Below are 15,015 nucleotides of genomic sequence, written 5' to 3' on the forward strand. Positions count from 1 at the left end.
CCTTCATAATATACGTTGCATAAAGGACATAGTCGGAGCCAGAGAAAGAGACAGTTAAATAATGAAGGTAAATGGTAACAGTGCGACACAATACTTTCCAGCATAGACCACAAAGAATCAAAATACCTGGGTCCGTTATATACTTAACTTTAAATATTCTGATAATTTAAAGCTGAAGTGGATGAAGTTGAAAGTAACATATACATCTTACATACTTACTACTTTATTTAAGATATTATTAAGTAAAAAAAAAAAAAAGTAGATAATGTCACGTTTTCAATACCCGCACGAATCTCATCAACACGCAACACCAGGGGTAACGAAACATCACTACTTTCTATGTCTAGGCATGAAATTACTGCAGTGTCAAATTCATTCGTTGTTACAGGCATGAAATTGTGGAATGATCTTGCAGAAGATATTCGAATGCAGCGGCGGCCGCTGAAGGGGAGCCAATGTGCCGTGGCACTACCACAAATAATACAAAAGATAATAGAAATAATATTTGCATCTTACTAAATAACAAACTTTTTAATTTTATGCACAATACTTTACTTGCAACGTCATCATTGCTCAAGAGAAGCTGGTTTGAGTCGCGCTCAGTGATTGAAAGCGCTCAGAATTACTCGCACGCTAGCAGTAGGCCTATCTCTACGCTGTTCGTGCCAAGTTATCTCGTGCTCTCCCGACTGTTCCAAAAATGGTTTGTGCGCATGCTCGTTAGTTGGCGAGCAGGAGGAAAGTACGGAGAAATAACTAGCGTTTTGTGCCACGATCGAACGTGGCTCGAAGCGGGAGATTTGTTTCGTCTTATGTTTTGATGCTCTAGGAAAGGGGTCTTTGGTTTGGAGTTAAGTCGCCTGGAATTCTAACATGTGACTCCCGATTCACTTGTTCCTATTGCAGTGTTTCCAAACTAGTTACTTATTACATATCAATATGTACCAATTAGGTTTGACCCTCCCAAAAATTGATTTGGAATTTATTTCGTTATTGTGTTGTAACCCAGGTATGATTCCCTCCCCCCTGATTGAAACATAATCACATTGTGCGCCTGAGTGTTTGTGGTGTTGAATGTGGTGTGTGTATGTAACTTGTCAATTATATATTTTTGCAAAATTTTGATGCTTAGTATTTAAGTGTAGTGCTGTTTTCTTCTTTCTCTATATTTGTAAGTATTTTCCGTGAAACTAGAACAATACGGTACATTACGATGAATGCGGTAAGTAATTTAGTGAAATATCCGGTTTCATTCCTATCGTATGACGACAATCTAACTGGAAGCAGGAAATTTAGTAAAGCAAATGCCTAATTTAAAATTGTGTGTTAAGCAAGTGATCCGTAATAAGGAAAGATTGCATCAATTTAACATGAACATATATTTGAAAAACAGTTCGAATTTGTGGTTGTAATGTAGCCAATCCTTTATTTTGTTTCCCGTGTATTGTTTGGGGGGGGGGTCGCAAGCTGGACAAAATCTGCTTTATGTTTATAATAAGTTTACTGTAGGCACAAACAACTTCGTTCTAATGTGACTGTAATAAAATAATGTTATTCGTGCCTTTACATGTATTTTTTTTTTTACGGATATGCGCTTATTTATTGTGTACGTTTTGACACTACCATATCATATACTCACGAGCCGCCACTGTTCGAATGTTATCCTTGATAACCATGTTTAATAGTCAATTCAAAAATTACTTCTTATTTCAGACTTACCAGCACAACTAACTAAATCAATACTTACTTCCATGCTATTTTATCTAGCACATCGTCATTACTTTTATTATTATTTTGTATTTTGTATTTTTAAGTGCTTTATTTTAAATATGTTCTCTTTTCAGTGTTCTTGACATCCTTTGTATTTTCTTGCTGAAAATGTAATAGCTGAGTAAAATCTCCTACTGGAACCTTCTTCAGCACAGTCATCACATTCGTATTTCATTATACGAAAATCATATAAATAGTTTAAACAGTTTAAGAGTTATTGCATTACATAAACAGTTTAACACATCCTGAAGCACTAACATATGTAGTACTAATATCCAGTAAGACGGACAACGCACAGAGGACGCCCTTTACTTTATATTTTTATTGCAAGCTTCATAGTTTTGAAATATGTGGTGTAAAAAAGACTTAAGCAAGTACGTTGTACGAATTTTGGAAAAACTTCAATAAATCTCAATCTGCTCAGTGGTAGATCCATAGAGAGGATGACGGTCTTTTCAAAGACTACCATTAGCTAGTGATGTGTCATTTGCGAGTGAGCCGACTCTTCTGACCGACTCTTTTGGATGAGTGAGTGAGTCATAGCTCACTAGAAATGAGCGACGACTCTTTGGGAGTCGTAATTCTCCGGGAGTTGTTACGCTTTAAGAGTCGTTATTCTCTAGGAGTCGTTGTTCAAGAGTCGTGAATCGTCGGGAGTCGTAGTTCTTCAAGAGTGGTAACTCTTCAGGAGTCGTGATTGTTTTGGAATCACTATTCTCTGGGAGCCACGTTTCTTTGGTTGTGCCAATGTTTGAGGAACGTGAATCTTGTACGTACGTCGCTCACTCGCGAATCACTCTCTTGCTTCATGATCTTGTGGTTGGTTTAGTCAGTTGTTCTTTTGGAGAGGCGGTTTTGCTGGTTCTCACTGGAGTGAGCGCCTATTCAATCTAGTTCAGTAAGTGTGCGTTGTCGTAAATGTTAATGTATTTACTCTACATGTATGTGTCACTATGGCTTGAATAAATTAAAAATAGTACCAACAACGTAAATGGTTTGGACTTTAATGCTCCAATTGGAATTATAATGATATTTCACATATAAGCGAAAAACTAGTTCGTAAACTTTTCACTATTAATTAAAATTAAATTTACACAATGGGGGAGTAGCTCAAGTAATTAAAACCCCTTAACAGGCGGTTCTTTTCTTTTCCATGCATCTGCTCTGGCAATCGGCTATTCATTTGATAATATTTAAAAAATGAGAACATAAATGTGCAGTAGTGGTAACAACTGATTAGTGCTACTATGTTTCTTCGTACACCAATTGTGCAACTGGTAGTGTTGGGAATAGGAGCTGGCAACATTGTGCCTTGTTTACAGTTCAGCTGCTAGAAGAAGAAGAAGGACTAGAAAGTTGTGACCGCATGGTGCTTGTAGAAGCTATTTTCTTGTGTTACGTTCTTTTGTGGAAATAAAAGTGAATAGCTGGAAATAAAAAGGTTTCATTCCTCTAAAGTGTAGATCTTTTGATTTCTAACATCTGGCGACTGTAACAGGACACAATAGACCATGGAGGAAATGAAAAAACAGCGTAAAATCTTGAGAGCAGCATTCACTAGGTTGCATACGAACTGTTCGGAACTGTGTAGCGCAGAATTTAAAAACGAAAGTGATATTAGTGGTACATTTCAAGTGTTAGAAGAGAAATACATGAAAATGAAGGAGATAGATGAGAAGATAATGACAGCAGCAATAGAAGATAATTGGAGCGAGAAAGAACTACTAGAAGAAACGGAGCAAGCAGATAAGTATTCTTAAAAATTCTACCAAATTAAAAACAAGGTTGAGGCTGCGTTGCATGCGTGTAAAACGAACGAGAGTAGTGGTAGCACGAGTAGTGAAAGAAACTTTAAACTTCCAGAAGTGGAAATTAAGAAATTTGATGGTAATTTGAAAAACTGGCTTCCGTTTTGGTCACAGTTTGTGCGCATAGACGAAGATAAACGGATTCCTAATGTAGACAAATTTCAATATCTCATTCAAGCTATTGTACCGAACACACGTGCACGTCAGTTCGTAGAAAGTTTTCCCCTGTGTGAAGATAACTACCCGAAGGTTATTCAGGGTTTGAAAGCGCGTTTTGGACGTGACGATATGTTAGTAGATGTATATGTTCGTGAACTTTTAAAGCTAGTGTTTCATAATCTAAGTAACAATGGTAATCTAAAATTGATAGACCTGTATGACAAGTTGGAATCTCAACTTCGCGCTTTAAGTACTTTAGGTGTCACAACAGATAAATGTGCTGCCATGCTGTATCCCCTTGTGGAGTCATGCTTACCTGCTGAACTATTGCGTACGTGGCAGAGGGACAGTACAAACAGTGCAGACGCAACTTTAGAAAAACGTTTGGAAGACTTTATGTCATTTTTGCGGAAAGAAGTAGAAAATGAAGAAAGAATAGCTCTTGCTGTGTCCGGGTTTGATATACAAGACACCAGTAATGTGGGAAAGAAAAAGAAAGAACGCAGTAATCGTTCCGATTTTGTACCAACTGCCGCTGAATTAGTTAATTGTAAAAATAGTGCAAAGTGCATTTTTTGTGATAAATCGCACGCAAGTGAAAACTGTGTAAAAGCCTGTAATTGGACATACGAGGAAAAAATAAACATTTTGAAGGGAAAGGGATGCTGTTTTCGGTGCCTTAAGAATTCGCACAAGAGTTCAAAATGTTATGCTAAGTTGACTTGTAGTGCATGCAAGGGGCGTCACGTTAGTGTTATGTGTAGTGGCAGAAATAAATCTAAGAATGCGTCAAGTAACGGTGATAAACAGACTCATGTGAAGCATGTTATCGAAAACACACTGACAAACAATGAACATTCCGAAACATTTTTACAAACATTGGTAGTAAAAGTGAGAGGGCGGAATTCAGAAAAGAACGTCAGGGCGATTATAGACACTGGTTCACAGCGATCTTATATCTGTACTAGCTTAGCGCAGGAAATGAACTATGAAGTATTACGAAAAGAAACTGTAGCGCACGCTCTTTTTGGAGGTGTATTTTCAGAACCATGTGAACATGACTGTTTTCGAGTTAGGCTAACCAACCTCAATGGTGATTATGCATGTAATTTTGAAGCACTGAATCAGGATGTTATTTGTAATAGTGTTGCATCAATCATAGATGGTCCTTGGTTATCAGAGTTACGGGAAATGGGTATAGAAATATCCAATAATCAACCTGGCCCAATCGCAATTTTAATAGGAGCGGACCTTGCCGGTAAACTTTTCACAGGTAAGAGAATTGCTTTGAAAGTTGGCCTGATTGCTATGGAGACATTGCTCGGCTGGATTTTAATGGGAAAAATAAAAAGGAAGGATTCTGTTAGGTTTTCTACAATGCAAGTCACAACGATGTTTTGCAAATCAACACCTGTTTCAGACTTGTGGAAATTGGATGTTTTAGGCATAACCGATCCAGCGGAAAAGAAAACGAAAATGGAGGCGCAACAGAAAGTAATGGAATATTTTAACCAGACAACGACCATTAATGCTGACGGGAGGTATGAAGTAAAAATGCCTTGGCTAATGGAACATCCACCTCTCCCCAACAACATAGATACCTGTAAAAGAAAACTGAAGAATGTAGTTGCTAGATTGAAGGCTGAAAACTACTACGAAATGTACGAGAAGGTTCTGAAAGAGTGGGAAGATGAAGACATCGTAGAGGAAGTTCCTGCGGAAGAGATAGAGAAGAAAGGCTACTACTTACCTCATCGTCATGTTGTTAAGATGACTAGTAGTACGACGAAGATCCGTCCAGTATTCGATGCCTCAGCGAGAGAGAAAAATCATCCATCTTTAAATCAGTGTTTAGAGAAAGGAATCAATTTGATAGAAATTATTCCAGCGATTCTGACACGTTTTGGATTGAACAAGTTGGGAGTTGTGTCTGACATTAAGAAGGCGTTTCTACAAATTTCCCTGTGTAAGAGTGACCGAGACTATTTACGATTTCTTTGGATAAATGGAGAAGGTGGTATAAAAATATATCGTCACAAAAGAGTAGTGTTTGGCGTGAGTTGCAGTCCTTTCCTGTTGGGAGCCGTAATAGAGCATCATCTTAGGCGAGCACTACAAAAGTGTAATGAGGGTCAGAATAGTTATGCTAAGGAAGTCATTTTGAAGTTATTGAATAGTTTTTATGTAGATAATTGTGTCACTAGTGTCAAAAATGAAGATGAGCTTCGTCAGTTTAGAGAAGAAGCCACGAACTTAATGGCGGAAGCAAAATTCGAACTTCGAGGGTGGGAGCATACCTCTTTAGAAAACACACTAGAAGAGAATAGAGTTCCTGTACTTGGCCTACAATGGGAAACTGTTTCAGATGTGTTGGAATTACGACCAGAATGTTTTGAGGATACAAAACCTGCGGTTGTCACGAAGAGAATAATTTTGTCATTTGCTAACAGAATATTTGATCCTATTGGTGTCACGTGTCCAGTAACGCTAAGCCCGAAAATTCTTTTACAACAAGTATGGTCATCGAAAGTAAATTGGGACGAAGCGGTACCAAAGGAAGTTGAGAAGAAATTCCTACAATGGATCAAAGAGTTGCCTCATTTAAAGAGACTTGTTCTTCCAAGATGGGCTGCTGGAGATTGTAAGAATTGGAGCCTACATGCATTCTGCGATGCTAGTGAGAGATCGTATGCTACGGCTGTCTTTCTCAGAACTGAAGAAAAAGGACAAGTGAAGGTGCAATTGATACAGGCGAAATGCAGGGTTGCTCCGATGAAGAAGTTAACCATTCCTCGACTGGAATTACTGGCAGCTACAATTGGCGCAAGGTTAGCTACTACAGTGAGAGAAACATTGGATGTTGAAGATGTACCAATTTATTTCTGGACAGATTCTACCACCGTTTTAGCATGGATTAAGCGGGATATGCCATGGAATACCTTTGTGTGGAATCGAATACAAGAAATAAGAAGATTAAGCAATTCAGGCAACGAGTGTTGGAGATTTGTTCCAGGAACCATGAATCCAGCTGATCTGTCCTCACGAGGATGTTCACCTGAACAGTTAGTTGCGTCAAAATGGTGGGAGGGTCCAGACTGGTTAAGACGACCAATAGAAGAGTGGCCGGAGCAGAAGTACACTTATCAAGAAGAAATAATCTCAGAAGAAAGAAGAAAAAACATTGTATCTGTAATGATTAATGCCAAAGAAGAAAACCGTGATTGGTACTACCGCCGTTTTTCAAAATATGAACAGATAATCCGCATGGTTGGTTGGATCAAGAGATTCATCTTCAATTGTCGTAATGGAAGGAAGAGGAGACAAGGAGAATTATCGGTAGAAGAAGTGACAGCTGCTGAGAAAACAGTCCTTAAACTCATTCAGAAAGAGTCATTCGACGGTGTAGAAGACCAAAAGTTGAAGTCACTATGCCCATTTGAAGACAAAGATCAGATCATTAGGCTGAAGACGAGAATTGTAGAGCTTTCAGATTCAGAAGTGTTTCGGTATCCTGCTGTATTACCAAACACACATCCTGTGGTCAAGCGGTTGATTCATGACAAACATGTAGAATCTTGTCACGTTGGAGTGCAGGGTCTGATGAGTCTTCTCAGAGAAAGGTACTGGATTATAAGAGGAAGGCAAGGCGTTCGATCCGTTGTTAGAAGGTGTGTCGTCTGTAGAAGATACAACGCCAAGAAGATGGAGACCTGTCCCGTGGCCTTACCAGAAGATAGAGTTAAGGAATCAGCAATCTTTGAAGTCACAGGATTGGATATGGCGGGTCCAGTAATACTAAGAGATGGCAAGAAAGCATGGATTTGTATCTTCACATGTGCAGTGTATAGAGCGGTACATCTAGAATTAGTATCTGGATTGTCAACGGCCGATTTCCTTCAAGCGTTGCGGAGATTCGTCGCTAGAAGAGGACGTCCATCAGTAATCTACTGTGATAATGGTACCAATTTTATTTATTTATTTATTTATTTATTTTATTTATTTAGAAGACAACACAACAGGCTTAATGCCTAATTATAGTGTCGTATAATACATACATATACATATATACTTTTACCCGTACAATTAATCAATGCACTTCGAGTGTCAGGTACTCGGTAATAATCCTGTTTCTAAATACATATTCTGACATACTGAATATATCTAATACATCAGTTTTATGACTTAATTCATTGTAGGAGTCACACATTCTCCACAGCGGAGATTTATTGAGAATATTTGTTCGTGCCCTTTCACAGAAAAATATACCAGTATTCCCTGGTCTTGTTCTGCCTGTTGGAACGCTCAGATATATTTTCGTGAGTAGCTCTGGACAGTCAATTTTATTATTTAATACTTTATATAAAAATAGTAAATCAAACATCTTTCGTCGATTCGTCAACGTTAGGAAATTCAAACTCCTTACTAAGTCCACGTAGGGAATCTGTTTGGGATAGAAAGCTGTTTTCTTGTACGTAAGCATTTTTAGAAATTTAAATTGTATGTTTTCTATCGCTTGTAAGTATTTATTTACATTCGGTGTCCAAATAACGCACGCATATTCTAATCGGGACCTTACGTACAAATTATAAAGTTTAATGAATGTTGACTCGTTTCTAAACTCGTTACCCATTCTATAGATAAAACCGAGGTTTCTGAATGCAGCGTTAGAGATTGCATCAATGTGATGAGAGAAGGTCAATTTTGAATCAAAAATTACTCCTAAATCTTTAACTGAATTTGGTTTACACAGAGATATGCCATTAATTATATACAGATGATTGATGGGATTTTCTTTCCTTGAGAACGATAAAGACTTGCATTTAGAGATATTCAATGAAAGTTTGTTTTTGGCACACCATTGCCCAACACCCTGTAAATCCTGCTCGAGTTGTGTGCAGTCATCTATTGTGCTTATTTTAAAATATAATTTGAGATCATCGGCAAACAACAGAAAGTGAGAGTTTTTAACATAGGTTGAGATATCATTAATTACAAGAAGAAATAATAGCGGACCTAAATGGGATCCTTGAGGAACACCTGATAATATGGTAAATTTCATGGTAATATATCCCTTGTAAGAGACAGCTTGCTCTCGATCGCACAAGTAGGAAGCGAAGTACTCTATTGCTCGTTTAGAAAAATTGAAAGATACCAATTTCTGTAGTAGCACGTCATGGTCAACTCTGTCGAAAGCCTTACTGAAATCCGTATAAATGACGTCCACTTGACCGCCTTTGTCTAACTCTCTTGCTATGTAATCCGTTATTATTGCTAGATTGGTTGTTGTGGATTTATTCCTTAAAAATCCGTGTTGATGTTCAGATATGACAGGCTTAACATGGTTTAAAATTCTGTTGTATAATATTGTTTCAAGAACTTTTGCAAAGGGAGATAGGATGGCTACGGGTCTGAAGTTCTCTATCTCATTCCTGTTTCCAGATTTAGGAATAGGGCAAATGAGACCTTCTTTCCATTTACTCGGAAATATATTCGTTTTAATGGACATATTAAAGATAATGTGGAGTGGATGCTTGAATATATCTAAACAGCCCTTCACCACATACGGTGGAATGTCATCTATACTACAAGATGTTTTGGGTTTCAGCGCTTTAATAGCCTGCTCAATTTCTTCTAATTCTATTTCCTTTATATGAAAGGTGTCTAATATACTACATTCCGAATTATTTGTTATTAGATAATCTGTGTCGTATTTAGCGGGTACACTACTATATACCGACTGAAAATAATGCGCGAATGCCTCAGAAATCTCTTTCTTATGTTTTAATTCGTTACCATTATATGTTAGAGAATCTGACGAAAGATGTTTGGTTTTACTTTTAATAAAATACCAGAATTGCCGTGGGTCTTTTTCTACAGTAAATTCAGAATGTGAAATAAATGCCTTGTACGCTCTCGAAATTTCTGATTTAATTTCTTTTCGTAGTTTCAGGAACTGTTCACGATGGTATGAAATATTATTTAGCCCCTCTTTCCACTTTTTACGATGGTAAGATTTCCGTTTGATTTTCTTGATTATATCATAGGTAAACCAGCACGGATAACTGGCATTGACGTGCTTTTTAGCAGGGACGCATCGGCTGAATACGTTATAAATCATTTCGTAGAATTTTGAAACAGTACAATTAACATCATCATTTTGAGAAAGGCAATCCCAAGATAAGTTTGACAATTCTATATATAATTTTGTGAAATCAGCCCTTTTAAAGTTGAAACCGGTTACTTTAGGAACTTGCTTTAATTTAGTAATATGATTAAGAGTTAAAGACACTAGGATTGCTGGGTGATGTCTATCCTCTCGAACAAGTGGATACTCTTTAGAAACAACTACATCTTTGATATTAGAAAGTACTAGGTCTAATGTGCGGCCATTTGTGTTTTGCATGTCGTTGAATGATGATAAATTGTATAAGGACATAAAGTTATACACATCTTTACACTTGGTTGTTGTGGACATAAGATCAAAACAAGAATTTGTAATTTCTGCAATATTAAAATCTCCGATGCAGAGAATTGTGCTTCCTGGTGGACAATTACTCTCGATAAATTGATAAAACTCTTCGTAAATTTTTAAATTTGAATCCGGTGGAATATAAATGGCACAGACAAATACATCTAAAGAATGTAATACTAATTTAACAAGAACACACTCTAGATTTGTATCGCAGGAACTTACATAGTACACATTATATTTTTTAAGAACAGCTATTATTACCCCACCCTCTTTACTCTTGTTAACCAGCTCAAAATTTCTGTCCTGACGGAAGACACAATATCGATCATCAAATATTTCAGAGTCTGAGTAACTAGCAGTTAGGGAACTTTCACTAATGACTACTATATCGTATGTATTCGATACAATACTTGTAAAGAACTCTTGACTTTTTGAACCTCTGAGACCGCAAACATTCTGGTAATACACTGAAAGTTTAATAGTGCGATGCTGGTTATATGGTACTGTTATATCACAATTTAATACATCAGTTTTCATAGTTGAGTCTGACCTTGAACTTTTCACGGTGCTTGTCAAGCTCACATTGTTTGACACGAGAAATCTATTTTTATTTTCATTAGCAGAAAACTGTGTTGTACTTACTAGTTGCAGTTCCTGGAAACCTGTTTCTCAGCGATTGAAATTCGAGTTCCGCTTCAATGGGATCTGCTTGGTACGGCTACTCCCTGGGGTAGTGAAGGGGGGAGTACTTCTCTGTACACTGACATCTTCGTCCAGACCTGCCCCAGGCTCTTCGGCGGCAGAAGGGTTGTTTGGCACGTTGGAAAGATTTTTATCGCTATTTGTCATTTCCTGTAGTGAAAACTTCTTCCCATCGATGCACGCATACCGGAATTGCAAATAAGCATAACACCCTCGTTGTCTAGCTTCGTTAACATACGTTTGAAGGGCTTTGCGTTCTTGTCTAACTTTAAAAGAGAAATCCTCACTAATATAAATTTTGGTGCCCCTTAATTTATTCCTAGATTTAAGAATTGCTTCCTTCGTTTTATCTCGCAAGAACTTGCACACTATAGGACGACTTTGACCACTGGCTTTTCTTCCTACACGGTGACTTCTTTGAATATCATCATCCGCCAAATCGATTTTTAATCTATCTTTAATCACATTCCGCACTTTATTTTCTGTTTCGTCCCACGATTCACTTGCACTTTCCTCGACGCCATAGAACACTAAGTTCACTCTTCGAGATCTATTTTCCAAATCTTCGATTCTTTCTTCCAAATGACTTGAGTAGGCCTGCAATTGATTTATTTCACTCGATAATTTGTCAATGTTGTTCTCGAACCTTTCAAGCCTTTCAATCACTTTAGAAACAGATTCTTTCACTTCACGTATTTCTTTCTCAAGCGATTTATGAGAATCATGCAAGCCACGCAAAATTTCTTTAATCTCCGCAATATCGTTTTTCTGAGACCTGGAGTCAGGACCTGGATTTCTTTCGACACCACCAATCACAAGCACTAGAAGAATCACCACACCATAGACATAGTAAGTTTTGGTCGTTTTGATTTGATCTGTACGTTCTGCATAAGAAGGATCTTTTCCGCAGTATCTATTATTGAACAGACCGATTGAGGCCCGCCAGAAACTTAGCGAGACACCCATTTCACGCTTCGGTGCACACTGGAGCTGCTTGCACGTGCGTCTTCACTCAAAACTCGAGTGGGAGAAGATAGAAGCGTACACCACTACGAAGCGTATCAAATGGAAATTTATTCCTCCCACATCACCTTGGTGGGGCGGCTGGTGGGAACGTCTGATTAGACTAATGAAACAGTTGTTGAGAAGAGTACTTGGAAGAGCTTCCCTGACTTATGAAGAATTTAACACAATTCTTTGCGACTGTGAAGCAGTTATAAATTCCCGTCCTTTGACATACGTTTCGGAAGAAAGTTCTGATTTTGTGCCTTTAACTCCTCTAATGTTTCTACAACAGAATGCTGAAATTGGAGTACCTGACATTGATGTCATAGAAGCGGGGAGTCTACGAAGAAGACTGAAATACATTCAGGATATACGGAAGATTTTACGCAGTAGGTTTCGAAAGGAATATTTGGGACAGTTGGTTCAACATTGGAGAACCAGAGTAAATTGTAAGAAGATAGAAGTAGGAGAGGTTGTTCTAGTGGGAAACGACAACTCAAAGCGGTTGGAATGGCCCCTAGCACGTGTTGTGGAACTTATACCTGGCCGTGATGGAAAAGTTCGTCTGGTGAGACTAAAGACCGGCGCGGGGATGATGGTGAGACCTCTTCAACGTATCTTCCCTTTGGAAATCAGGTCAGAAGAAGCTGTTGAACAGAATGTACTTAAGAGAAGACTGGTGGTACGAGAACCGAGAAGTGAAACTGATCAATGTGAAGGTGAAAAGGAATCTCAAATTATCACTACTAGAACTGGAAGAGCTGTGAAACCTCCCAAAAGATTGTCTCTTTTTACGTATTGTAATCCACAGTTTTAATGATGGGATGGTTGAGTCACTAGTTCCCTTACGTGACTCAAGGTGGGAGGATGTTAGGAATAGGAGCTGGCAACATTGTGCCTTGTTTACAGTTCAGCTGCTAGAAGAAGAAGAAGGACTAGAAAGTTGTGACCGCATGGTGCTTGTAGAAGCTATTTTCTTGTGTTACGTTCTTTTGTGGAAATAAAAGTGAATAGCTGGAAATAAAAAGGTTTCATTCCTCTAAAGTGTAGATCTTTTGATTTCTAACAGGTAGTTTTAAATACAGGTATGTGTTACAGAATTCTTAAGGGGAAATGATATGTTGAAATAAGCATATATAATTCAAATAAATTCTTAATAATTGTAGTAAACTGTAATTATATTTTATAATAAGAGAGAATCAAATCTGATTACGACTTAGTTCATTATTTGCTTTGCATAAGATTATTTCAGCCTAAATAATGAAGGTTGCTTAATGGTATTTTATGGAAATTCTTAAGGCTGTGATGTACAAAATTCAAAACGTAATTCATCTAAATTGTATAAGAACATCTCTGTATTTTATGGAAGTACACAGGGTTGGGATGGTTGAGGATGATTTTGCACTCCAATTACACTTTTTCATACATGACATCTGTTAATTTTATTTAGTCTGATAATACGATTTTATGTTTTAACCTCCCCCTCTCCCGGTTGTAAAAATATAAGTGAGTCACTGAGCCGTTCAAATTAACCGATTCATTGTAGTGAGCGAAATAGTAAGCTACGATTCTGACAAGTGAGAGGTGAATCGTTTTGCCCATCACTACCATAAGCTCAAATTGATTTTACAATACATAGAATTATTTTTATTCTCATACGCGGCTCTCGAAGATACCTGGTCACCAAGTCCCCACGACAATTGCAAATACGAGAGTGTCGAAAAGGTAATTTTAACCAAATCATATATGATTATGTATCAAATTATATTATTCTGTCGCCTAGTTTTCAGAACTTGCACCTAAATAAGAAGAAAAATTTTACGAGCATGTAGGATAGCTGAACCTGCTTCAACTCATTAGTTCATGTGTTCTTCCTTGTATTTCTCTTAATTAAATGATTGATTGATCTTCCGTAACTTCTTGTTTCTGATGACAGAAATTTGGCAATAAACGGAGTCTGCAACAAACTATTCTTAGCACTCTCAGCCTGCATGTAACTCTGAACAGTGCTAATCATTTGAAATTCAACTTCTGGAGAATGAAGACCTTGACTTATCTCGTTATAATTGGTAAAAAAAGTTTTATAACTATTTAAGAGAGATATTTTCTTTCTGGCCAAACTTGTTAGTGATCGCAATCCCTGTCCCCCTCGCATCATTAGATAATCCTGTAAGTTTCACAGTGTAACAAAAGTTTTAGTTTGCAGAGTTGGAGTTACGGATAACTTATTTGGTGGAAGATCCTACCGGTTTAGTAAGGAATCTTTAACCTTGGGAATTATTACCAGATTTCAGTTTATTGGGACTGTTTCAATGGAAAATAATACTACATTAAAAGAAACATCAAAAGAACATCTTCACCAACGGGCAGTAATACCCTAGGGAATTATTATACCCTCGATTTCCCATTTATTTGAAATGCATCAACGGAAAATCATACTTATCAAGAGATACATCAAATGGTAACAATGCTCTAGGGTAATATAAATGCTTGAATTTGCTTTTATTTAAAAAAATCAACAGAAAATCATACTACATCAAAACATTCATCAAAGAAACCCTCCAAGGTTAGTAATACGCTAAAGAATCATTAGCCCCTGTTTTTTGGAAAAGTTTCAACTGAATACAGTGTATGAAAGAAACATCTTTAGGAGTTTCAGTGCAGTGCCATGGAAAATCAGCGCCCAGGGTAAGAGTATACGATGGCGCCCCCACACATATATTCCAAGTAATTTTTCGTTTTCTCTCTCCTGAATGTCCGGCCCCTTACTTGGCCGTCGCGCGGATCGCCCTCCCTGCGGCACGATACTGATGAGTGGATAACAATATCGTAGGGACCATGTTCTGTTGACGTATGTTTCGATATTATATACTTTTTGTAAAAATATTTCAAATAACGCAATTCTCTAGGGTATTATTTTTCTCATTGTGGCAGGATTCTTTTAATATATCTTTTGATACAGCACGATTTTCTGTTGAATCACTTCAAATAAACACGAATTCGAGGGGGAGTAATAATTCCTTAGGACACTGGTTCCCAACCATTTTTAGATTGACGACACAATTAACTGAACACCTTGAACATCGAAACAGATTTATT

At 37.5% G+C, this 15,015-nt stretch overlaps 2 protein-coding genes across 2 annotated transcripts; both read left to right on the plus strand.

Annotated features, from left to right (window-relative positions):
* The first annotated feature begins 1,213 nt into the window (after nucleotides 1-1,213).
* LOC145685465 (uncharacterized) lies at nucleotides 1,214-9,870 on the plus strand. Its single transcript, XM_081757865.1, has 3 exons — nucleotides 1,214-1,222; nucleotides 3,555-7,695; nucleotides 9,782-9,870. Exons 1-3 carry the CDS (start codon nucleotides 1,214-1,216, stop codon nucleotides 9,868-9,870), a joined length of 4,239 nt encoding a protein of 1,412 aa, XP_081613991.1.
* A 2,170-nt stretch (nucleotides 9,871-12,040) lies between these two features.
* On the plus strand, nucleotides 12,041-12,733 carry LOC145685466 (uncharacterized). The gene has a single exon (XM_081757866.1). The coding sequence runs from the start codon at nucleotides 12,041-12,043 to the stop codon at nucleotides 12,731-12,733; it is 693 nt and encodes a 230-aa protein (XP_081613992.1).
* Nucleotides 12,734-15,015: the final 2,282 nt, after the last annotated feature.

The sequence above is a fragment of the Thermobia domestica genome, chromosome 5, assembly GCF_964235325.1.
Source record: "Thermobia domestica chromosome 5, izTheDome1.hap1.1, whole genome shotgun sequence".
In the NCBI taxonomy this organism is placed as follows: domain Eukaryota; kingdom Metazoa; phylum Arthropoda; class Insecta; order Zygentoma; family Lepismatidae; genus Thermobia; species Thermobia domestica.